The 25998-nt window shown below is 43.9% G+C and overlaps 3 protein-coding genes and 1 long non-coding RNA gene across 6 annotated transcripts in view; all 4 read left to right on the forward strand.

Moving 5' to 3' along the window:
- The window catches only part of mtgo (miles to go), a 131064-nt gene that overhangs the window by 55319 nt on the left and 49747 nt on the right, over positions 1–25998 (forward strand). For 2 of the 3 annotated variants that reach the window (XM_015180817.2, XM_002132799.3), the window contains exon 1: positions 15219–15362. The exons of the other annotated variant lie outside the window; for it this stretch is intronic. The gene's annotated coding sequence lies outside the window, so the exon portion shown is untranslated. Of the gene's footprint in view, positions 1–15218; positions 15363–25998 lie in introns of those variants that run through there. 3 annotated transcript variants of the gene reach the window in all.
- Positions 12928–15365, forward strand: LOC117184244 (uncharacterized). The gene is made up of 2 exons (XR_004469537.1): positions 12928–13247; positions 14839–15365. It is a non-coding gene; the product is annotated as an uncharacterized lncRNA (long non-coding RNA).
- Positions 16392–17956, forward strand: LOC4817501 (uncharacterized). The gene has a single exon (XM_001356884.3). The coding sequence runs from the start codon at positions 16451–16453 to the stop codon at positions 17831–17833; it is 1383 nt and encodes a 460-aa protein (XP_001356920.2). The 5' UTR covers positions 16392–16450; the 3' UTR covers positions 17834–17956.
- LOC4817502 (uncharacterized) lies at positions 17866–19946 on the forward strand. Its single transcript, XM_001356885.4, has one exon. The coding sequence runs from the start codon at positions 18000–18002 to the stop codon at positions 19821–19823; it is 1824 nt and encodes a 607-aa protein (XP_001356921.3). The 5' UTR covers positions 17866–17999; the 3' UTR covers positions 19824–19946.

Here is a 25998-nt window from a genome sequence, read left to right on the forward strand (position 1 = left end):
GAGTAGGTACTGCATACCAAAAGTCAGTTTTCTTGCAAAAGAAGACAAAAAACTGACAGACGGGTGAAGAGGGTGGCTTCAAGAGTCCGCCAAGACAGTGACCAAACATTACAGAGGCATTATTGAGAGATACAAATACGAAAACCTGCCCAAGGGCAATCAATTCTGGATTGAGACAGTTTTAATTTGAATTATGCATATTTTAAGCCCCCTTAATCATTTCTAGGTTCAATAATTTGCATAAGCTAATAATATTCACTTGTAGTTCTCTGATAAATCCCCTCAATACATACAGTGCCGCTCAACTGAATAGGTTCTATAATTTTTAAAAGTTAAACCGCTTTACCTTTTTAACCAATTGATTGAAAAGCAGGGACAATTATAATATTTATAGAAAAATTAAAAAAAAAAATTATTTTTTGTATATACTTAGAAACATTATTTTTAATTATTAAAATTAATTTATGTGATAGAAATAAAAAAAAAATTAAAAAAAAGAATTATTTTTTATTTTAAAAGTCAACCCACTATATCTTTTTAAGCAATTAATTGAAATAATATTTATAGAAAATATAAAAAAAGTATTATTTTTTGTTGTATTTATTTAGAAAACATTATTTTTAAATATTAAAAAATAATTTATATGATAGAAATAAAACAAAAATTAATATACAGTGCCGCTCAACTGAATAGGTTCAACAATTATATATATCTATAGCTATATCTTTTTAGCCAACTTAACGATTTATATGAAATAAATATATTTTTTTTGCATAGATTGATTCATTGTTAATATAGCTAGAAATTTTGTGGTTTCCAGGACACGTTTTAAAGGCTTTTTATTAATATTTTCAAAAAATGCCTTTTTATACTAGCTCAACTTTTTTCAATCGCTCTTCGTTTATTTCAAGCAAAAATATATGAATGTTTGAATAAATTTCTTCCACTGATTTTCTTTATTTTTTGTGTGGAAAACTTTTTGAAATGTTTAATGTGTTTGACGGTGGCTGTCAGACATCAGGCCTTGCCTGGGCTTCCTTCGCTGCCGAATGTTTGCCTCCGCTGTTTTTATGCGGCGATCCCATCGAGCAGCAAACATCAAACAAACATCAAGGGGCCAAGAAGATGGAAAACTGGATGGGGAAAAAAAATAAAATAGTTTGCGCAACATTCGAGTGCATCCTGTATGCAACGGGTTTTATGTGGGGCCAGCAAAAAGTGAACCAAAACTTGGATCGCCATTAACTGGATATATTTACTCCATGCTCAGCCCCCCCCGCCCCCGCGACTGCCTCACCTCTGCCCGCGTGCTCGTATATTAAAATCCAGATCCATAAAAAATCACTTTTAATAAATTTCGTCATAAAAATCGCATGCCACTGTACCTCTACCTATGAGAAATATATAGTATATATATAAATCTGTTCGGTAAGCGCATAAATCTCTGGGCCAGTCCCTGTCCCTGTGCCATAACAATAAAAATAAATCGCTTACCATAGACAACTGGGAAATCCCCCCAAAAAAAATACAATAAAAACAAGGGGGGGCGAAAAAGAAAAGAAAAGAAACAAGAATTTCGCTGCAACTGTTGCACACCTTGTTCGAGTCGCCTCGCCTCGAGTCGGGTTCTGGGGGACAGACAGCAAAAGTGAGCTCTTCGTGCCCAAGGTCCTATGACAATCCCCAAGCACAGATTTTGCTGGGGGGGGCCTGCCTGCGGGGGGGCTCGGAGGAGGGTGGACAGGCAGACAGAACGACGGGCCGTGAGCTCCATACGTAAACAGCTGAAACAACCACAACAACAGATACAACTTTTATTAAAAAACAAGATGGGCAGAAAGAAGTGGAAATACTCTTTACGACCAGGGGGGAATCAGGGGGGAAGCAGGGGTAAGAAGGGGGAAGCAGGCGGTAAGGGTTTAGTATTGTATAACTTTTACTTTTAATTGAGTTTCTTTTTTATTCGAATTATTCAGAAAAAGTATCGATAACTGGTTCTAGACTGGTTCTCATTAGAAAAGCAACAGAAATGCTAATATTTCTGGGAATTTGAATGGAATAGCACACCCCTCGATATAAACTTAAGATTTCAAAGACGACTCCATCCGGCAGGAGCCCTCAACCAAGCGATGGAGCCAGAAATCAGCTGAGGTAAAAAAAAACGAAGATGCACCGCAGCTTGCAATAAAATAAACGGAACTATAAAGGCCGAGAGGGGGGCTGCGGAAAGAGATGGCTATAGAGTGCCAGAAAGAGAGGCCGCTAGACAAAGGAAACTTTTCAACAGCTTGCGAAACGAGCGAGAAACGTGAGCCAAGCCGAGGAGAAATATGCAATTTGCAGTGGCTATACCCACACAGTAACATCTCTATATATGTATGTATATCGTATCGTATGTGTGCACAAGAAATCTTTACCTATGCTGCGGAGTTCGGGGGACAGTTGGGGGGCCCAGCCTGTCCCGGCCATATTGCTGTGTTGCCTTGAAGAAGCGGCTGCCGGTGCTAGAACTGGCTAAGCTCTGACTTGGGTTCCGAGCGTATCGCGAGGTGAAAGACTACAGCAACAGCAGAAAAAAACAGAAAACATTAATTGCATGTGGCAAGACAAGCTGAAGGAGGAGCTGACGAAGGCACGGGGAGTGCACTGATACCAGTATGAGGTGGAGATGCACTGAGGAAAAGCTTGCCCAGATCCGATGGGAAGCTGGTGAAACCTAACTCCAGAAACTTCCAAGTCTTCGAGGGCAAACCAGCTTGTCTGAGGTGCTCTTCAATCAATCCACAAGAATGCCAAGCAAATGGCTTTGATTCTCGATTGTTCCTCCCTTCCTAAAGTTTATTTTTCGCAGTGTAGTCCCTGGTAGGCCTTGCGGTTGCATTTCGTGACGCTGATGATAAGACTCGTAATGATGATGCCGCTGCTCGGTTGTGGCATGTGGAGAGGCGAGGCGACTCCAGTCAGTCGCTGTCGCTGTCGCTGTCCCTGTCCCACTGATTGGAGCCTGCAATTGCCGTGCAGATTGGGGCAACTCTCGGTTCGGGGTGTTCACTGTTCCCCGTTCGCTTGTCTGTGACTGTGACATGAAAAATTAACGCAGCGACAGCGACAGCGGCGGCAATGCAATGGTGAAAGTTGTGGGCTGCAATCGCATCGCATGCTTTTCAAGGTCTTTCCGTAGGTGTGTTGTTGTGCCTCCCCCCTCCCCCCTCCCCCCGGTCCCCCCCCCCCAGTCCCTCCTCGAGCGCTTTTGTGGTCTGTGCAACTTGTGGTAAAGTGTCGAGAGCAAGTGATATTTTGATTGAATTTTGTAGATTGATACCGAAACGGAGACCGAGACCGAGACGGAGAGCTGGAGCAATAGATTGGCTTGTCGGTGTTTTTGTACAGTAAAGGGAATCGATTACAAATTGGGGCACGCTCCACTTCGATTGGGAGTGGGCTCACAGATTTTTCGACTAGGTTTCGAAGGGAATTGTAATTGTAATTGAAATTGAATCATCGTTGGAGGTGGGTTTTTCGGAAAATCAGGGCTTTCATTGCTTTCTGCACGAACTATTATTTATGTATTTAATTTCCTCTATTGTTTGAATTTAACAAGATATTTGAAAGGTATTACGAGAGATCCCACAACGCTTTTCTTTTTGTCTCTTGAGAATGTGGCCATAACTGAACACTGACTCATAACAGTATGTATATGGCCATTCGATATGTAAATTAACCCATGGAAAATCCCCCAAAGATTTCCCATTTCACCTCTTATTTCCATATTCCTGCAGCGTCAGCCAAAAGCGAAACGAAACCAAGTCAAGTGCCGCTCTCTCTCTCACTCTCCGACTCTCCAACTGTCTGCCTGTCTGGCTGTCTATCCGCCCATTTTTCTACCCAAATTGCTCCAATTGCTAATCACATACACAGAAAATCAAATCCAAATCGTTAGCAATGCCAATTGCTCTCCCCAGACAGTTCACACATTCCAGGTCCAGGAGTCGAGTCGAGTCCCCCCCAATCACTGATTTTCATTTCGATTTCCATACCATTGTCCGTGTCCAGTGGCTGACGCATGTCAACACACACACACACACACACACACCCAGAGGAAAACTGCAACTTCAACTGCAACTTTCAGCAATTTGCAACACTGCCAACACAAAGCGAAAACACACACAAAACACACACGAAACACGAATGAAAAACACAACACATCACAAGGAAAAACAAAAATTAAATCATTAAAATTGCGACACTAAAAAATGCCAATTAAACACCAATGGGAATTTCACAGTTACCTCCGCAAAAAAAAAAAAAAAATATATATGTATCTGTGAAATAGATAGATACCACTCCATGCCACGCCACCGCCGTGGAGACGGGGACGGAAAACAAGAAATTACAGATTACGAAAAATGTCAAAAAAAAGGAGGAAGAAAAAAATCAACAAGCAGCTGAAAAAAGTGAGGGAGTCGAAACAAGGTAGCGTCGAGCGAAGACGGAACCGTCTCGAGGAAAGCCACAAATTAGATGTTGAGAGATACTACACTCGTACTCGAACACCAACTCCCGCTCGCAGCTAATCGGGGCCTAAAAAGGGGCAAGGGGGAAGGGGGGGAAACCACCTCCAGCTCCGTGTCGGCTTGTCGGCTCGTCGGCTCGTCGACTCTGCGGCTGACGGCGAAAACAATGTTAACGAAAAATAGCATTTAAGGAGAAAGTGCGCATACCAAAGCCAAAGTTTTACAGTCTAACAATTACAACATGATGACGATGACGCTGACGCTGACGATGATGGTGACTGGCGTTGGGGCGAGCGATGGCGATGATGAAGATTATGAGAAGAAACAAAGAACAGCCTACGGATTGGGGGGATACTCTTTTGTGGGGTAAGAAGTACGAGATATGATAGAGGAGGAGGACCTGGGAAGTCTGATGGGTACTCATTGATTGAAGCCCTTAATTTGGTAAACAATTCCCTTAACTGAAAAAGAAGAAGAAGCCTTTGAAACCTTTTAGTTGTTTGTTAACTTCTTACTTTTTCGAAAATTCCAACTTTTATGGTGTTGAAATTCCGATAAAAGGTGCATTAAAAGAGCCAACATTTATTTGAGTGGTATCTGCAAATGGTGACCCCGATCTTAAGGCTATTTTTAAGGAGAATCTGCCTGTAGATATGCCTTTACATAATAGATTGATCTTTATTTAAATACATTTCGAAGCTTTGAAGAGGAAATAAGGATCAAATCATAGAATAATTAAAGAAGTGGTAAAAAATCGGGGTCACCATTTGAAAAAATGAGAAAAAACCATTGATTTGCCAGCAAGGGTATGCCATATGGGTCGTATACCCCCCTAGAGTAACATATTATTATGAATTAAGCAAGTAGACAGTCGCCAGAGGAGCCACAGAAAGAAGAAGCTGAGACGGGGCCCAACAGCAAAAGAAGTAGCCGAAGCAGAAGCAGAAGCGGAGGCATGCAGCAGCAGCATGCGGCAGCAACAGGAGGAGGAGGAGGAGGAACAAGTTTAAATGAGGTAAAATCCGCCTCGAGCCTATAAAAAAAAGAGAGTGGAGATGATGATAATGAAGAAGGCGAAGATGCTGGTCAGCTAAAAATATCCAAGATGCGAGCCGGCGATGCAGCGATGCAGATGCATCTGGGAGATACAAAAAACGAGTACACCTAACCGAATCAAAAGAAAGAATTCCTCGTACTCTGCCAATTGGAGTGTGCACAGATGACGTTGACACTGAACGATTGGATGGAGCGCAGCAGCAGAAGAAGGAGTTCAATGACCAAAACGTAATGCAAACTAATAACCGATGCAAAGATACAGATACAAGCCCTGCCCGCCTGCCTGTCAGGCGTTATGATCGCTTATTATGAGTGATAACCAATTGACACTCGGCCAGGACTCTTCCACTTTCAACTCGACTTTAATTAAAGCAACTCGAGCGCCGTCCGGCAGACAAAGACGCGGCTGCAACTGATATCCGAAGGGCCTCAAAACCTGATCTTTATTTAACGATTTTCGCATCGTTTTAATTGTCCCAGTTTTATTTTTATTTTTATTTTTATTTTTTCCAAGGCATAGCCCTGCACGGATTGGCAGCTAGGAACCTTGAAAAGTTACCCTTCCGCTCTTTCTTAATATAGAAAATAAAACGAGTCCCAGCAAGTGACACTGATTCCCTTGATTGAAGCGAAAACTCGTTTGCGCTGTCGGATGGCGATAAAATTGTAATTACAAATGTGGCAAATATATATGTATGGGGAACGATGGGCAGATATAAATAGTAGACCTAATGGGCTATCTCGGCCCCTTCGATGGGGAAGGGGGTTGAGGACTCTCCTCAAGGACACATCGAATGTTGTGGCTGCCATGTTCTGCAGATAAACCCGAAAACTCCCCTCAAACTAATTCCTTGATATACTCATAGTGACTTCTGACAACACTTGAAGCCAGTAGCCAACAAATCCGCAACAAATCCCTGCCCCTGCCCCTCCCCCTGCCCCTGCCAAACACTTTACGGCTTAGTTGGATGAGGGGGAGCGAAACAAGCTGAGAACAAGAGCCCCACTCCTCACACCCCACTCCCCACTTCAGATCCACAAAATTCATTCAATGTGTGTGCTAAAACTTTAAAAAACTTCAAACTGCAGTGGGGGCAGTGCTGGGGTAGAGGGGCTTGGGGGGAGACCACCAACATTCCATCAAAATATGTAGCACAAGCCGATTCAACGAACCATCTCCAACTCGAGAACAGCAGCCAAAGGCAGAGCTGCAGATAGATGGATTCAGTTTGGTTCGGTGGGATTCGTGGCTCCACAAGACCAGAGTGTGGCCATGTGTGTGTGTGTGTGTGTGTGTGTATCTGTGAGGGTGTTGGTGTGGCCATAGCCGAGTGATAGTGTTGTTGCAACTTTTGAAGCGTGTGGCGTGCTAGAGAGTGTTCGACAGTGTAGTTGCCTCTCCGATTGTATTGGTGTGGCAGCTCTGGCAATATCTCAAAGGCAGCTAGGAACGAGGACAAGGAACGAGACATGAATGGCTTTGGGTTTGCCTCCTTCTAGACAGAGGGACAACTAGTTACAGGGCGGGGGTGGGGGTGGGGGTGGGGGTTGGGGTCTCCTTCGTCGAATGGAAATCCAACTAAGCTTCAAACATCAAATGCAATTCAAATTGAAATCTCTACAATGCATACAGTAGTTGCATTTTCGGGGCTCTCTCTCTCTCTCTCTCTCTTTTCTGGTGGAGAAATGGAAGAGACAGAGAGAACGATTGGAGCAACAAAAGAATCTTGAACTCAAAATGGGTCTCACACAGATACAGGCCGCAGAGCCGCAGAGCCACAGAGCCACCCGCTGGATGCACAGATACTCTAATATCTGGCCAGACTAGTTTTAGATGCCTTTTTTTCTTGTTATTGCTCTGCCTGCCTGCCGTTTGACTGTTTCAAATATAGATTGTCCGCCTGGCATTTCCCTCTCTCTCTCTCTCTGTGTCGCCTCTAAATTCTTTCCTTGTTTTTTGCGCAAAGCACATTTATGGCCTGATAACACTCAAACAACAACAACAGCAACAACCATGTTGACATAGATATGTTCATTGAATTGGGTTAAGTTTTCTCCACCATCTTCTTCCGTCTTCTGCCTCTGGTTGTTGCTCTCGTTGTCGCTGTCGCTGTCGCTGTCTTTGCTTTTTCTTTGCAAATGAAAGATAGTCTTGAATAGGAATAAGTTTGGTTGTGGTTTTGGTTTTTCTAACCAAAATTTTACCTTGATCGTACCGGAAATTATTCATATACTCTAATAGTTCTCTCTCTCTCTTTTCAGGTGAGTTTAATGATTCTTCCCAGCCATTACATACATCAAACGCTGATTAAAATAAACGGCAATATGGTAATTTGAAATTGCATTTTAAATGCTTATTTAATTATAAAGTTATTTATTTTATTCGTCGGCTAGAAATATTTTCTTCTATATATACTAAGATGAGGGAAAAAAGTATCTATGAAGTGAACAATATTTGATCATAATCTAAGATTTTTCGAGATTTCTTTTTCTGGTATTTTAGGTATACATTTATAGAGTTTATCTGTTTTTTGTTTATTTTTATGTATCTGAATATTTCTATAAAATTCGAAACCTATAAAAAAATTTCGAACTACAATTTTCAATATTTTTAACCTCTAAATACAATTTTTTGTTTTCTTCGTCTATAAATTATTATTATATTTTAATATAAATATTTCCTTCTATAAAAATTGATAAGTGAAAAATGTATCTGTGATGTGCCAATCTTTGATCATGTTCTTAGATTTTTTAAGATTTCTTGTTCAGGTATTTTGGGTATAAATTTATATAGTTTCTACCCCTCCATCTGAATATTTTTATAAAATTTTAAACCTAAAAAAAAAATCGAATAAAAATTTTCTCTAAATCTCATAATAAAATTTATTTTTTTTTATTCTTTGGCTATAATTTATTATTATAATGAAATAGAAATATTTCCTTATATATAAAAAGATGAGAGAAAAAAGTATCTGTGAATACAGAATTTTTGATCATATTCTAAGATTTTTAAAGATTTATTTTTCAGGTATTTTAAGCATTAATTATAGATAGATTCTACCCTACCATTTTTCAGAATATTTCTATAAAGTTCCAAACCTACAATAAGTCGAGAATCTTTAAATTTTCCTCACAATTTTCCCTGTACCCCAAGTTATGCTCTCATCTAGGGTTTTCTTGCTCCTAATCATTTGTTCCCTTAGCAAATGTTTTCCCCTAAATGTCCCCCCATTTCTTTCCCCTAAGCTCTCTGTGCCATCAAGTGTCTTATTTTGTTGCAGGCTCTTGAGCTCCATTTGAACTTCGGAGTGATCCCTGGATCCCTTTTGTATGCATTCGCAGTGCCTGATAAGATCTACAATTTACAGAAATTAGCTCAAATTGTTTCAAATGCCACCCAACAACAGGGGCAGCAGCAATACAGTCGCAACAACTGGAAATCCCACACACACAGATGCTGCGCCTCAAATTGCAATCTCCCAGCTCTCCCTCTCCCTCTCTCTCCCCCTCTGTAGCTGTCTCTGTCTCTGTCCCTCCAATTCTTGTCTTTCTCTCCGCTGGTCACACGCAGCGCGCGGGTCCAGCCCCATCCAGAGCTCCGTAAAGTGGCCAGTTTTGGATGCGGCCCCTCTCAAGCCGTCCAGCCCCCTTCTTGGAGGCTACCAGTTCGGTTCAGAACAAGTTGCAATCGCTGCATCGCTAACAAAGCCACTCGACGACTGCAAAAATGTGGCCAATGTGCCCCACGACAAGGCGGGGTGTTGATAGAGGGCAGCGGGGAGAGAATTGTTTGCCATTGGGGCTGGAGTGGGGCGAGCGAGCAAGAGAGAGAGAGAGCAGCAGATTGGCTAACTGGCAATTTGAAGACTTGGCCAAGGCAGCTCTGGAGGAGAAGCCTGCTGCTGGGGCTGTTGGAGCTGTTGGGGCTGTTTTTGCTGCCTCCTCGCATGACAAGTGGCCTGCAACTAAATCGTTGCAACAGCAGCAGCAACAACTAGGGGGATTACTGTGATTTTGGGACTCAAGAATACCCCTTTATAGAGTGGAAAAACCCATGATAATGATATTTTGTTGCATAGCTCTTGTACAATATACCTTTGTGCTCTACCTGCTACAGGGTATCAGCCGAGCAACTTCCACAGCAGCTGTAAGATGAGCTCTGCCACAGAACCCAATACCAAGACCAAGACCAAGACCAATACCATTTGCCCATTGCTCCTTTCTGCTTAGTTTTTCTTGGTTCTTGGGTTGTAGGTTCTTTTTGTGTATTTGAAATTTATTGCCCACCCCCACCCACTCCCTTCTCCCTGCTCCAGCTCCCTGCTCCCTGCTCCATCCGTAGCCACTTCTCTGTGGCTCCTTCCTTGTGGCTTTACAAAATTGTGTTGGTTAAAAATAACATTTGATGCAATTGAAATTATGCGTATGCCTTGTGCGAAAATATATACATGTACATCATGCAGCGCCATCTGTTGTCGGCCTGACCTGAATTTGTGGGTGGCAATGGGGGGGAGGGGGGGGGGGGTGGTTTTATTTACCATTTACATAACATTTTTATTAAGTCTGCTCCTTCATCTTTTTGGGGGCGCGGGCGGGGGGCATTTGGGGGTGATGTCAATATATTTTATGGAAATTAAATGGAAATTTCGAGCTCTGAAATTACGAAACCCAGAAGGAGGAATACTTGTTCTTAAACTCTTTAAAGAGGGGACTTTTGTATGCCTAGACGATACCCCCCTTTCATCAGAGCATTCCATTTCGATTCGCACTTAATTTGCATCTAAAATAGCATTTTGCTCATTTGCATAGCTCAATCGAAACTTGAATTTCCAATGAATAACATTTGCAATATTCATCAGCGATTAATTCGTTTCGAATGCAACAAAGAAGAGCTAAATCTAAGCTAAGCTAAATCTCTCTCCTTGTAGCTGTATCTGTATCTGTGGGCTGGCTGGAGAACAGGTTGCTTTGGCGCTGAACCAAAAATGACCGAAAAATTCCAAAGGCGATTCAATCAATAGAGGGGAAACACGTGAACTTTGAACTGACCTAGCCCACATATCTATAGCCGGCGAGCGACGCGTCGGCGAACGAAAGACAAAAAGGGAAACGATACGAAAACGTATCGAAAAGTGCAACAAGAGGCATGCAACAAGGGAAAGGTAAACACACACACACACACACACACACATACCTCGTGGCAGCAGACAAAGATACATCTATATAGCCGCTGCTCAGATACATTTTTTGGGCCATTTGGTCTGGCACTCGAAATGCAATTGGACGCGGGCGTAGTATCCCCAAAAAAAAAAAGGAAAAGAAAAGAAATACTATATATTGATTTACGCAACGATAAAATGCAGAGAAACAGCCACAGATACAGATGCAGCTACAGATACTCTTTTTTTGTCGTTCGGTGTAAGATACAATGCTGATGAAATATTGAAATCAATTGCAGGTTTCTGTTTCGGTTTTTGTTGTTTTTGTGTTGATTAATTGGCAATGGCCAATGCAAATGTTGTTGGCCTTTTGGCTGAGGCACACAGATACAGATACATTGTCAACGTTCCAAAACAGCGTATGGCATACAATTTAAAAATGTATCCAAGAGATACATTACACATTACGGCCATGGCTTGCCAAGTCTTGACTTGGAAATTCCCTTCACTGCATTCTTTCCCACACCAAAACCAGACAAAGAGCATGCCACAGATATGGAGAGGGGACACGGACCCACAGAGAGAGAGAGAGGCAGTGCCAGAAAGAGACGGCGACCGACAGAGACACTGCAACTGAGAGTGAGAGAGAGAGATATGTACGTTTTTGGGCCGTCTTTTGATAGTTTTGGTTAGTTGACTGCAGGGCTTACGACTGACTCTCGGTCTTGGTCCGGACTCCGGACCAGTCTAAAGTCTCACTCGCTGCCGTTGCCATTCGCATTGTCGTAAATTTTATTAGAGTGTTGCCACCCTCCCATTCCACCTCCCATTCTGGCAGTGCCCCCGAGCGACTCCCAAGCAACATCATCATCATCCCCATGCAGATGGCGATGATGATGCGACCTAACACAATTTTACTTAGTTTGCATTTTAGCTTATGTCTTTTGTGTTTTACTCACTCAAAATAAAAGAAGATTGCACGAAACAAGTAAAGACCTGGGCAGGGGCATAAGCCAACTCTGGCGATACCCTCTCTTAATGGCTAGGTTCTAGGTTTTTGGGCTTCCCCAAGCCCAATATACCCCGTTGTACCCTGGCACTACCGGGTATAAAAAATACCCATAAAACGTTTCGCATTTCAAAGGCCACACATTATTATTACTTGTGCTTCTTGCCGCCTCTTCTACTATTTCTTTGTGGGGTTTTTTTTTCAAAAAGTTTTCAATTTATTTTTTTCCTCCTTCGTTTCGTGTGGGGGGAAAACTGATACGGACTTGACTTGTCTCGCTGACTTATTGTCGGTCGAGAGACGTAGACAATGCCTGCGGAGGGGTGGGGGCCCAGAGGGGGGTGCTGGTGGTGCTCTCGGATTACTTTTCATTTTTTGGCATGGATCTTCCGCAAGAAAACGGACTTGTGTCAGAGTTCAAAATGTTATCTCTTTGAGCCGCCGAATCATAATTGATAAAGACAATGCTCTCATTTGTATTTTCATAGATTTTCGGGTCTGGATTTCTGGGGGGGTTATCATGGGGCGCGGCTCTAAAAATACGAAAGCAATTATGCTGCGGCCCCGACTGGGATGTCCGGGGAACTGGGTTCGATGCCGGAAGATGTGTCATGCCAATCAAAGGCTACATTTGATAATTCTTCCCGTTAAACCTTTAAACCTCGACAATCTCTCTGCCCAAACAAAAGCCCATGCATGTAAATGCGTTGCCACTGATTTGAATATCCAATTACATGGGGGAATCGTGATTTGCCCAGAAACAACAATAGAACGGAACGGTACGGAACGGAATGCTACCAAAATGCACTCAATTATAATTGCCAAAGCGCCGCCCCGGCGAAAAGTGCCGAAAATGGGAATTCACACAGAATTCAAAACTCAAATACCAAGGATGGATGTTGGCCCCAAAAGTTACCAATTGTATTTGCCCGAGCAAAGAGCGGGCCCTGCTGCAGGTCTCTCTTAAGCAGATACCTTTTTTCTCTTTGCCGCGCGCTCTCTTTCTCCCACATAAAATGCCACGAACGAATGCCGGTTTTTGGGCGAGAGTGTGTGTGTGTGTGTGCGACACGACATATGCGGGGCCCCTAGCGTGGCGGCGGCCTTCTCCCTTCCAGTGCGCCGTTCCAGCTGCTGCTCTGCTACTCTGCTGCTCTCTCTCTCTCAACGACGTTCGTGTTTGTTCGGGTCGCTTCCGCCGCTTCGACTGCGAGTGCGACTGCGACTCTGAGACCTGCGGCTCGGCCGGAGACCGACTAGTCCGAATTTTACTCTCAAACTGTACGGTTTGACAGCAGCGCAGTTGTTAGCAGAATAACAGTATCGCAGAGAGAGTGCAGAGAGGTGGGCAGGCAGGGCAAGCCAGCGCGTCGTGTGTTTTCTTCTTTCTTCCTTAAACAAATCTGCCACACTGCCACAAAAAACAACAACAGTTGTTCCAGAGAGAGAGAGAGAGAGCTAGCGAGCGAGCGAGATAGAGAGAATATCCAAAAGTTTAAACAATTAAAAGTGAGTGTTGGAAAAAGTGCAAAAAAAAAACAACTAGAATTCAATCTAATATAAAATAAAATGCCACAAAAGCTAAATTAAAATAAAAATAACAATAAAAAATACATCAGTAAAATCAAGTAGAACACAAAAACTGGCTTTAATCCACTGCGAGGGGGAGAGAGAGCTATAAAATCCACTTGAATGCGAAAATATATCTTTGAAAATATAAACCGAAACCGAAATTTCGAATAATAACTGTTTACGAGTATTGTTATTTTCGGCTGACATCCTGTTCTTTTGTGCTGGAATTCGCATCACAAAAAAAGATACTAGTACATAATAATAATAATCGTAATAATCATAAATAATAACAACAATTTTCGTGTGACAAAAAAAAACACCACACACACAGAATGGCAGCAACAACAGAAACAGGCCAGCCATCCACCATAAACATTTTTCAATTGTAATTTCCGGTGTAGCGGAATTTCACTGTGCATTGTCTCTGTCTAACTGTGTGTGTGGGAGTGAGAGAGCATCGAGAACGAACCCAAAAAGAAGACTGGAAGAAAAACATTAAAGAAGAGCAGTGACAAAACATAAACAGAGCAAAAAATCATGGGAAAAACCCGAACAATAAATAAAATACAAATCAAATAAATGTTTAAGCACACCCCCAAAAGGGTCGCCAGTTTTTTTTTTTTTTTTTAATTTTTATCCCTGCCCAAATTGAGGTTATATAAAAATCCTACAATATCAAATATATTTTTCAACCTTACCACAAAACAGAAATTGAAAATAAAACAAGCATAAACAATGTTTGGTAAATAGAAACAATTTTGTAGGTAAATAAATAGAAGGGGAAATTGAGGAGAGATTTTTATGGCCTTTACTGGAAAAGAACTTAGTTTGAGCTTAGACTTAGATTCGAATAACGAATGTTTGGAATTCAATTCCATTATCTAAATTGTTAACCCAACTTGAACTTTGCCCCCACCAAAAACCCATCAATTACGAAGACTTATCTGCAATAACCCACCAATAAATGGCCATAAACTTCAACTTGAATTGCCCTTTGCCTGCACTGACCTCACCTAATCACAGGCCCAATATTTATTTATCCGAAGCGGATAACTTTAACCGGCGTGGGGCAACATATTTTACGTTTTATCTGGTAGATACTTTAAGCAGGCTAAGAAAACTTTGTGCCAAGGCCGCAGAAACTTTGATTAAACAGTGCCCCGAAAAAGCATTCAACTCTCCTCAACTGTCGGCTAATTAACATGGAAATTTTTCCGACCCCACGAGGCACATATATATGTATGTATTTGGTTCACTTGAAGCAAAAGTTTTGCCGCAGATAAAGAAGAAGGGCGCTGCGCTGGGTGGGAGGCGGAGGCATAAGTTTTCCAGAATTTATAGAGTCGACAGCCAGCCGTGCATAAATGAAGCTTTCTATCAATAGATACAGTAGCACAAAGAGAAGATACACAAACACTCACAGCACATACTTGCTGCCAAAAAAATAAATTATAAACAATAGAGATTTACCTCAATTTGGGTGCGGATCAAGCCTTGGCGTATCTTATATCTATCGTTTATTTTTCAGTCTGTGGGCTTCAGTGCAATACCAAGTCGAACACTAAAACAAAAACATTCCAACTAAAACTCGTTTAACCCTTGATCCAAGTGCAATTAAAAACAAAAAAAAATCCACTACAAAAAAAATCAACGAAAAGTTTTTTGTGACGCTGTGTTCATTGTTTTGCTTATAAAAAAATAAATACAAAAATCAAAAACCAATTAACTTTTATATTCTTCAAAAAAAAAACAACAAAAAATATATTATAAACTTAATAAGCATTTAAACAAACAATTGCTGCAATAAAAATACATAATTTTGTGCAATAAAAAAAAAACACCTTAAAAAGGTCTAAGGATTTTTGCTAAATCAAAATAAAAACAAAAAACTTTCTAAATTAGATAAATTGTTATATAAAAAAAGAAAAGTTTCTAAAATTTTAAATACAAGCAAATTTTGTCAACTATTCAAGTGCTAAATAAATACAGTTAAAATACAATTTGCGGAGACGGATTACAATTAAGACTTTAACTGCAATTTTTTCCATCTTTGTAAGTATTTATTCCAGAAATATATATATTCCCCCACCAATCCAAAAACGTTCAGCCTCTGCTGTCTAATGGGGGGTTTTTTTTTCTGGGAATTATTTGCTGGCAGTTCTGAGAAAACGTCTAAACTTTGAACATTCATTTAACAGCGGTGTGGGGAGTGGAGAGTGGAGGCCTAGTGTTAATATCACTTGCTGATTTGTTAATTGAAACCCAATCAAACTTGGCCCATTTCAGCCCTGGAAGGGTTCCCAGGGGGGACTCCCACTCACAAAACGAAATCCCCGCTCTCGGCCCCATAAATTTAACTCAATTGGCCCAAACAATCCCCAATGGCTAACATTTTTTATTGTTGTTGTTGTTGGGGCCTTTCGTGTGAGCTTTTATCTGAGCTGAGATTCCGAGAGCCATCAAGTTGATTGTTTTTGCCCATGATAACAGAAACAAAGAACATGCAATTTTGTAATTATACATTTTACGGTCTGTTTGAGACGAGCTTTGAGAATATTTTGCTCAGATACAAATACAGAGATACATTCCTTGCAGTGCAGCATAACTGTTGATCATTTCCGGCTGGAGCTCTTTTATTTTGGCCAACTGTTGTCCGAACCAGTGTCTGAGGTCAGTGAACCCCAACCCGCCCCGCCCCGCCCCTCCTCACCAACCAAAGTCCCAGCAGATCTTCGGTTGGCAGAGCGGCTATTGACTCTCTTCACACACACACACGCCTCTCAATCATCATTCATTTCGCTTTATCTTTGTCGTTTCTTCGGCTTTCAGGGCGTGCCCCCCAAAAAAGGGCCAAAGAGATGAAAGAACGAGAAAATTAACATAATCAAAATATAGTTTTACGTGGCAAACACGTTTCGTTTCGCTGGGAAAGAGATAAAAGTAAAAACTATTATTTAATTTTGGTGTCAGGCGGTGGAAGGGCCCAAAAAGCAAGGCCCGAAAAGGCCTCTTTTTGTGGGGAATTGGCTTAATCTGTGGGTTTGCAATGTATCTTCAGATCAGCTTTGCTTTGAATTTCGCTTCAGCGATAGAATGTATTTGGGAAAAATCTAAAAAATTTACATGTATCCGGCGAGAGGATGTGCCGCAGCCATCGCAGACTCAAGCGCAGCGATGAAAAGCTCCCACCGTGCATGGAATGGCCGCGAAAGAGATGCCCCCCGCCCGATCCGGCCACCTGCGACGAGCTCCAGCGGCGGGGATTGAAACGGTCCGCCGATGAGTGCCGGTGGCACTACTGGAGCCATCGCAACGATCTGGCTGTGCGGCAGCTGGCGAAGCTGCTTGAAGGATGCCCCGAGAAAGTTGCCGGCTTCCTATTCGATCTGACACTTCAAAACTACAATCGGCTGCTCCATCCCAGGCGATGTGGCTACAGTGCCTGCCACGTGCCGTACTGTCATCCGTACGTCTGTGAACGATACATGGGCATCTTCGATGACCAGGGGAATCTGAGGGATCCCACCCATCCTAGGAGTTTGTTCCAGCTCCTGAAACTGTTGCAGAACTTCCTCAAGGGCCAAACTCCAGGATGTGTTCCAATGCCCTTCGATTCCAGCCTCAGAGAAGAAGAACGAGCACCCGTTGTGCGCCACCGATCCATGGATCCGATCGGAACAAGATGTCTCAGATGGGGAGTCACAGAATTAAGTGGACCCTCCAGGCCTATGCAAAGCAAACAAAAGGGAAAGAAATCCCCAGGACAGCTTAAACGAAAAGAAGACGACGAAAAATCGGAAGAATCCAAGGGATACGCGGAAATACGCGGATCCCTGGAGATATCCCCGCATTACAGAGTGCCCGGCAAGGACGGGGATGCTGTGTCGTTTTATTCGCAGGATCTGAGCGACGACTCGAGGTACCAGCTGATGATAGACGACAAGGGCAGACGTCGCGGCATGGGCAGTCACTCCGCTCAGCTCGGCAATCTGCGCTCCGAGCAGGCCCTGTACCTGAAACGCCTCATAGCGAAAATGAACGAGAGGCGACGGCTGGAAAGGGATCCCCAGAAGGTCCTGCGGGCAATGAGCCAGCTCGATCTGGAGGACGGCGGGCCGGCACAAGACCAGAAGACCCGCCGCAACGAGGCGGTCGCTGAACTCTCGAAATTCTACACGAAAACCGTGAGCAGCGATCGGGCAAAGAGCAGGACGCCCCCCCATGCGTTGCCACTCCCCAGGAAGTACTACGGAGAACCGATACCCGTTCTGTACCACGAACCATTCGATTCGGCCAAGGAGTGGACGTGGATACGCCGCCATCCCAGCCAGGGCCGGCTCCTGGCCGACGGCAAGGTAGGATTCGACATGATCAAACGTTACAGGCGCGAGTCCGTGGAGAATGAGATGGAAAGAGGCCGTGCCCGATGGTCGATACACAGTGCCTTTAGTCTGGCGAGTTCTCCCAGAAAGGCACGAAGTTCTATCAATTCCAGGCTGGGACAGAAGAAGCCCAAGAAATAGAATTCGGATTTGGATTCCGATTCGGATTTGGATTCCTTTCTAGTAGTTTGTCGGGAGCCTCAGTCGAGACTAAACCTAAATTTGAGGGCACACAAAAGTAAAACCTCAACAAAAATTTCAAAATTTAGCATCTTTTTTTTGGAATTTGTTTGTTGGTGGCCTAAAAATGTCTCGATCGTGCTGTCGGGCCGCTGCCCAGCGCGGCGATCCCACGACCTGCATTCCCTGGTGTCCGCGACTGGAGCCGATGAAGGCCTGCACCTGCTCGTCGCCGCAGCACCAGTGGTGGAACCGGAACTGTGTCATCGTCCGGCTGCTGGCCAACGCCGTCGACCAGTCCGCCGGGAATGTCTGCACGTTCCTCTACCAGCTCACCCTGAACCTGTTCAGCCGGATCCTGGGCCCACTGGTCATGGGCTGGAACACGCTGAAGGTGCCCTTCGCCATGTCCGACACCTTTGACCTGTACTACGGCATCTTCGATGAGAATGGCGACCTGCGGCGACCCATGGCGATGAAGACCTTCGTGCTGCTGCTCATCATGATGAAGCGCTTCCTGTGCCTCCCTTGTCGCATGATGCGGCCCAGGGACAAAACCGGACACAGTCCCATAATGTTCTGCACGAAGACGATGGGGGTGTTCACCAATCCGAATGTGGGACCCAACCCCTTCGGCTCGCCTTATAAGGTCCCGGCGTCTGATGATATACGGGCTGGTCTAAGGAGACTGGGAATGCCCAGGTCTTCTTCTGAGTGTTCGTTGGACTCGGATGACATGCCCTACGGATACGCACCTGCCTTGTGCTGTTGCAATGTCTCCGGCCCCTCGGGACCCTTGCCCATGAGTCAAAGACCCGCTCCGGGCGCTGGACTACCGGAGAGTGAGATTCAACAGGCCTGCGAAAAGCATTACCAGGAATCCAGAGATCACACTCCTCCAGTTTGTAAAAAGCTTAGTCCCGGGCAAGTCGTGAAACTACAGATGAAGGCCCTTTCCGATTTCTACGAAGTCGTGGGCCAGGGCAAATACAAACCCCGGCTGCTGCCCGCTGGTCCTCAAGGCAGTCCCAAGCCGGCGATAAGTCCGTGCGAGAAGAGCAACCAAGGACGAGCTGAAGGCGGGCACATGCCGGTGGTGGTATCCCGGAGCTTGATGCCTCCAGACAGCACAAAGCAGGAGATGATTCGAGCCGTGGGTGGATACAACGAGCAACACCTGTTGTCCGTTGAAGAGGACCCTCCGAATAGCAATAATGGACACGGCATTGCCTCAACGGATAGCAAGCAGGACCTTGAGGCCCGGAGATACCCGTACGTGCCATCCGAGGACACGTCCTGCGATGACTGGTTAGAGGTGATTAGCCAAAGGATCAGGTTCCGCCACAGGCAGTTGCCGTATCTTGAATACAGAAAGGACACTGACTATAGAAGAAACCCCTACATGGAGTCCGATATGGAGTCCTCGAGCGATGACTGGGTGGAGGCGCCTGTCAGGCACACCAGGGACCCCATAAGAGAAGCGATTGATAAGGCACCGTTCGTTAAGCTAAGATCTTTTCTACGGAGATGGGAGAGCGGTTCCAGCAGCGAACACTCGACTAAAATAATCTGTCAAAGACAACCTTCCGCGGAGAAACGTCGGCGCCAACCATCGACTGGGCCGCCAGCCCAGGGCCTCAAGAAAGGTGAACCAAAAAAGCGTGTCCGGTTCATCGATTCCATCAAAGAAAGTTTCCTAACGAAATTCGTACAAAGAAAGGACCAATCGAAGCAGAAAGATGCCCGAAGAAAACCACTCAAGCCTGTGGATCCTACAAGTGCAAAGAAGGTACCAAGGCAAGGACTCCCAGCCAAGGAAAAAGATGAGGGCCAAAAGAGAAAGCAGAGGGTCCTGAAGAAAACCGAAAGCCAGCTGGAACGGATCTGGACGGTGGAAGATGAGATCAGGGAAAAACTACACAAACGCTTCGCTTTTAAGATACAATTTTAAACATCTGATGGCAAAATTTCGATCCAGAAGCAAGATCTTAAGAGCCAAAATTATAATCAGAAAATTCTATTTAGTGGTTCATTGTTTTTGAAAGGCCAACAATAAAGTGTCCATAAATCATGAGCCTCGGCGGTAATTATGGCTCTATTTGGGACCAGCCTAGTGCCCCCTAGTCCTCCGTGGCAGCCACATTGCAGCATAGTTGCGGCAAAGTCTGCCCCGCTTTTCATTCGGGCCTGGTCCATGATGATGCGCCAGGATTTTCCCTAAAAGCATTTCCCCCACAAAACACATTCCTCTAAGCCTACTGCATCCATCTAGTTGAGTTTACTATTCCCCCCGGTGTTGAGGGGGACTGATTTAAATTATTTTTTCCTCTTTGTCGGTGGCGGTTATTTGAATATTTTTGTGCACTACGCAGAAGTTTGAGCTTCGCTTTTGCTCATTTTGACGCGTTTAGTTTGCTTTGGGGTGCCATAATGTGGGCCCCAGCCACGAGCCCCCAGCCCCCCGTCCCCCGCTCCAAGCCGAGCCGAGGCCATAAGCCAAAGGGCAAACGGTTTGCGGCCAAAACGCAATTTTGCTGGTAAAGACGGAGGAGCGCGTGTTGGTAACAAGTGCCGCTTACTTTGTTGGCCTCTGAGTGGGGTTTAGACCCCAAGTGGGCCGGCCAGCAGCCGGGCAGGCGGGCAGGCATATCAACTTGTTTGCCAGCTCTTTTTGGGGTTTCGGGGGAGGCTTGGAGCCGAGTGGATTTAAGACAAACAGATTAGATATTCATATGAGATTTAAGTGAAGCAAATCCCAGAGTTTTCTGTATAAATTTTGAATAAATTGCCTATGAAATGGTTAGAAAATGGTCTCAAGTGTGTGTAGCGGAATGAGCTTCAAGTTTCTGAGAGATTTACTCTATCTTGGCGGAATCTTGAGCTTGGTTTCCAATAGGGGATGCTTAGGTATGGCAGAAAGGGTTTAAGAAGCTCTTTCAAGCTTTGGCCGTAGGTAGATGTGTTCTATGGTGGTATGTCCCTTGATTTGAAGTGGATTAAAGTCAATATACCAAATTTCATCGGAATAGAATAAAGGGAAGTCCAGTTCCTTGAGGTCAATATGCCTAAAACCGACCAGTATTGCCTGTTACGACTCTTTACTTGGGTAATCTCCATGTACAACATAATTTCTTTAAAGTTTTGTATGATATCTACACTTTCTTTAAAGGAATATCCATCATTTCCACATATGTTCTTTAGCATCTCAAAAGTAACGGGAATTCAAAGTTTCACTAGTGTAGCTCTAATAGGAACCAAGTTACTTGAGGTCAATCTTACCAAAACTTAAAGAACCGACCACTGTTGCTTGTTCTTTAACTGCTTCGACTCTTTACTTAGGTAATCTCTAGGTACAACTACTATTTTGGTATGATATCTACACTTTCTTTAAAGGAATATCCATCATCATCACATATGTTCCTTAGTATTTCAGAGCCTACGCCACTACAAAGTTTCACTGGGATACCTCCAAGAGGGACCAAGTTACTTGAGGCTGTGCCACCAACAGTTTGTTCCCTCCCTCCGCCCTTTTGGCTGCACTGTCGCCATAGTTCTTATCAGTCTTATGGGACTGTGATGATAATAATTCAGAGTCAAATATCTCGCGACGTCTAGTGGCCAAGACATGATTTATGGCATTCCATTCGAGACTTAAACAATACGATAATTATTTATTAGAGTGGAGCTCTGGCGCTCTCTCTGCAATCCCTCTAGTACCCTCGAGTACTTTGTATACGATACAGACCCCCCCCTGCCCCCCACAAACGGACAAACATACAAAATAAATAATAAGTTTTTGTTTGGCTGCAATGGCTGTGGATCCACCACCCCACCGCCCCACTCATGCGGCAATTTATAATGTTGAGTGCCAAGCAGTTAGGAGGAATATCTGGTATATGTATGTGCGATGGTATATAGCGCTGGGAGAGAGTAACCAAACGGGCAGGCAGGCAGGCAGGCAGGCAGGCAGACAAGAGTCGCCCTGACAAAACCAGTTGGAAATGGCCTGGCAAATGGAATTTATTGCAATAGAGTGCTGAAAACTAAATCATCATCTTCCAGTCTAAGGCTTCGGCCACAGCAACAGTAACAATAGCAATAGCAGGGGCAGGGGGGAACAATTGATACACTCTCTGGTAGCATCTAGCATCCAGCATCTACCAGCGACCAGCTCATTTAATATTTATGCGCATTTAGCCGGGGCACTCTTCGGGAGTTGGCCCATGCGTAAATATGCGCAAAATAAATACATTTTTTATCTCCCTTTTATTATTTCTGTAGTTTTTTTCTTGGCTCTGCCCGTACGCATAAATTATGCACATATCTGGGAAATATTTAACGCCTCTAAACACACAAAAAATTGGGAGGAGCGAGAGAGGGCTAAGGATAACCTCAAGCGGGCCTCTATAAAAATAAAAGTAAATTGGTTGTCCAGTTTTTTGGCGATCCCCAACATCCGTAGCGCTAGTTCCGCATTTGGTTTCCCCACATTTTTTCCTCCTCGTCGTCGTCGTCGTCGTCGTTCAAGCTGTGGCATAATTTTTACGCATTTGCTCGGGGTCGCCATGGCCCCAGAAGTGTTGATAAAGAAAAGGGGGGGCCATGGTGTGGGCTGGGCGTGGCACACGCACAGACTTCCTGCTAAATGCTAAAGATGCTTGGAGGAGAAAAAAACTTGAACAATTCATGGTCGAAGCTTTATGCTTTATACGCAAAAGTTTGAGCTTTGATTTCGGTTGTCAGAGAAGCGGCAGCGGCGGCGGCAGCGGCAGCAATGCTTGCCACACACACTCTTTTTTGTGTGGTTGTAGAAACGCTTATCTATGCCGGCTGCCAAGACGCAGACAACGCACATTGCCACACGCGCCACACACACACTCAGAAACGAGCTACAACGACGGTCGTATGCCCTCACACCAGAGAGGAGTCCATGGGCATCCCTTGTTAGGGTATGCCCTGGGTTCGTCTTTGGGAAATTAACGCCAGGCACATTTTTGCTTGTTTTATGTTTATTTGTTTGGGGCCGCGACGTTTGCCAAAAATCAAGGCTGTCTGTCTATATATCTGAATCTGCCGCGGGCCCTGCCCCTCCCTTTTTCCCCCCTTGGAAAAATCCACTTAAATCGATAAAAACTATCAAATCTGTGCGGGGCGTGTGCCCCAGCTTCGTTTTCGGGGCTGTTCTGGGAGTCTGGAGTCTGGAATCTGGAGTTTTCTTTCTGCCTCGTTTCGTCACTCATACGCCATGTGCGCCGTCGTCGTCGCCACTCATTTTTCGCCCATGTTGCGTATGTTGTCAAGTCTCTTCCGCTGCTGTCTCACTGGGGATTGTTTGCCTCTCGTTTGCGTTCTTTTTTTTGTGCCTTTCTTGGCAGCGGACACTGAAATTGTGCTGGGCACATTGTTGTTGCTGCTGGCATGTCCGTTCTGGCATGGACTTGGCCCAGGCTCATTGTTTGGGGGCTACCCCCCCCCCCCCCCCCCCCAAGCCATGCCATAGATTTTTGTGGGTCTGGGCCCGGGCAACAGCAGCATTTCCGTTCTGCTCGTATTCCACTGTTGTCAAGCAGATCAGAGAGACAGAAGGACAGCAGGACAGACGGACGGACAGACATGTGTGTGTGTGTGTGCCCATAGGCGCCGACATTGGAGCGGTCCACATCCATCCTCCAAAACCGAAAACCAAAAACCAAATGAGATATGAGTAGGAAAATGCCCGCTAGAGCTGGAGACCAGTCCATGCCCAGTCCATGCCCTCGGGGGAAGGGCAAACTATAATGCTAAATGACAAAATATGACAAATTATAATAAAAAAAAAAAAATAGAAAGAAGGAAAGAGGGAGGGAGGGTGGCAAAAATAATATTTAGCAGAGAAGGAAAAAAAAAGAAAGGAAACATATAAATCGTTGAACAAATTTTATGACATTTCTCCGAGTGAGATCTTTGCAAAGGCTGATTCGTCTTTTGTGCGGCCAATTTTGTGGTGGCGTCCCCCCCCCACCCCCCTCCCCTTTACCGTCCCGCACTGCATTAATATAGGAATCACGCACTCGTAAATGCTCCTTTTATTCCCATTGCGTGCCGAGATTTTACAATGGCCCACAGAGCAGCAAATAAAGAAATACTCAAAAAGATTAACAATAATCGGATCTAATCAGGGCGTAATTATGTGCTAGAATAAGTGCTGTTTCTGGAGAGATTATTGAGTGGAGCTGGCGGAGAGGATTTTGGGGCATTTTGGCGGGGAGTATTTGGGGAATTATTAAAAATTATTTTCATAAATTTCGTTAATATATACTTTGGTTTGTGCCCCAATTTAGACGTTTCTACTTAACTTTGTGCCCTTTAATTTTCCCAACTTTTATTCAGAACCAACTTTGGGTAACTTTCCACATAGTTTTCCCCAAAAACTCATTCATTTCAATTGGCAAAGCAAAACAAAAAAAAGCCTGTACAAATTTATAACAAATTGAGGCAGCAAGAAATTATTGTGTATGCCTGAGGATTTTCGAATAAGTACAAAATAAACTCAACTAAAAACTACAACTAAAAACTAAAAAACAATTGTCCACAAACCAACTAAAACAGATGGCGGGTTAAGGGTCTATATATGTACACACATGTGGGCCAAAAGCACCTTCGAACAACAAAAACTGTGCGTCGGTTTGGTTATAATTGGAGGAAAAACCTCACACTAGGCAAAGTTTCCAATTAGAGAGAGAGACGGCGAGCAGGGGGGCGGGGGGCGGGGCAACAGTTGTTTGGTAACGTTTGCCGGAAAAAAAAACCCCCAAGTTTGAAGTTTTCCTAGTTTTCGGTTTTATTTTAGTTTATTTATACCTTGAATTTTTTGTTGTATTTTTTCACACATGAACCGAAATGGCACACGCAAACAAAATCCAAACTTTATAAACTAATAAACCCAACCGAATCCGTGGAGTGCCCCAGCCCCCAGCCCCCCAGCCGAGTTGCCCCTCGGTTTCCGAGTTTCGATTAAATTTTGTTTAGGTATTTCCTTTATTTTCTCCCGGTTTTTCCCTCAACAATCGGAGAATTTCCTGCTGCAACGCCACCAACGATTTTTGTGTGTGCCTCATAAATATTTCTGCAAATTTTTTTTCGGGCTTCTCTTCCATGAATTTTTATATTTTTTTTTTTGGGGTTATTGGTTTGGCTTTTTCGAGTGGGAGAGTCTGGAAATCGTATGCATCGTTTGTCGTTTGCCATATGCATGCCCCCCTTGCCCCTCCCCCTAGAGAGAGGAACACCTCAAGGCATTTTGGAGTGTGGTATTAGAAATATTCTCTGGGATTTGTTGTCGTTTCTGATGGCCAACAAATTGGAAATTGATTGAGTTGCCGTTGAAACTGCAGAAGCTCTGTGACTATTTTGATTACCAGAAATCAAAGACCAGGCGAGACCGAGAGCAAATATTTTGCCAAATTTGTGCCTAAAATAACGTAAATTAATTGAGTGTTTATTTTGAAAAAAGCCAAAAGAAAAGACCTTTAAATTTCTCTTCTAATTTCCTTAATTTTTTGTAAGTTTTCTGAATAATATTTTTGTGGCTTTGTTTTTTTTTTTGGGGGGGTACGTTCATGCTTTCCTCATGCCGCTAATTACACGCCTCAATGCCTGCCCACAATTAATTTGGTTTTTTTGTTTGCCGTTTTACATTTTTTCACTCGAACAAACTGCAATTTTAAAATTACAAAACCCAAATAAAAAACAGGAAAGAAAAAAAAACGAAGGCGGAATGAAAATTTCTACCAATTAGCGAGAAAGAGTGCCGTGCCCTGCCCCCCCCACCCAAAGTCGTAAAAGGGGGATTTCAGAGAGTTTTTCCGGAGTTACAGTTACAGTCAAGGAATGCAATTATCAAAAAAGCCAAACGAGCAGCTGCCTGTGCCACATTCAGAGTCCCATCAGAGTCTGCAAAAATTACTAAAATGCAAATGGCACTGTGCTCTGTGCTCTGTGCGGAGACTAGTATGTGTGGCACAATGATAGCGCTGCATTTATGAGATAAGTTTTTAGTGCCGACAACAATTAAATTACATTTTAGAGTTTATGGCCAGCATCCATGGATGGTTCGAGTTGGTTCGAGTCGGTTCTGTCGCCACAAC

This window comes from Drosophila pseudoobscura, chromosome 4 (assembly GCF_009870125.1).
Source record: "Drosophila pseudoobscura strain MV-25-SWS-2005 chromosome 4, UCI_Dpse_MV25, whole genome shotgun sequence".
In the NCBI taxonomy this organism is placed as follows: domain Eukaryota; kingdom Metazoa; phylum Arthropoda; class Insecta; order Diptera; family Drosophilidae; genus Drosophila; species Drosophila pseudoobscura.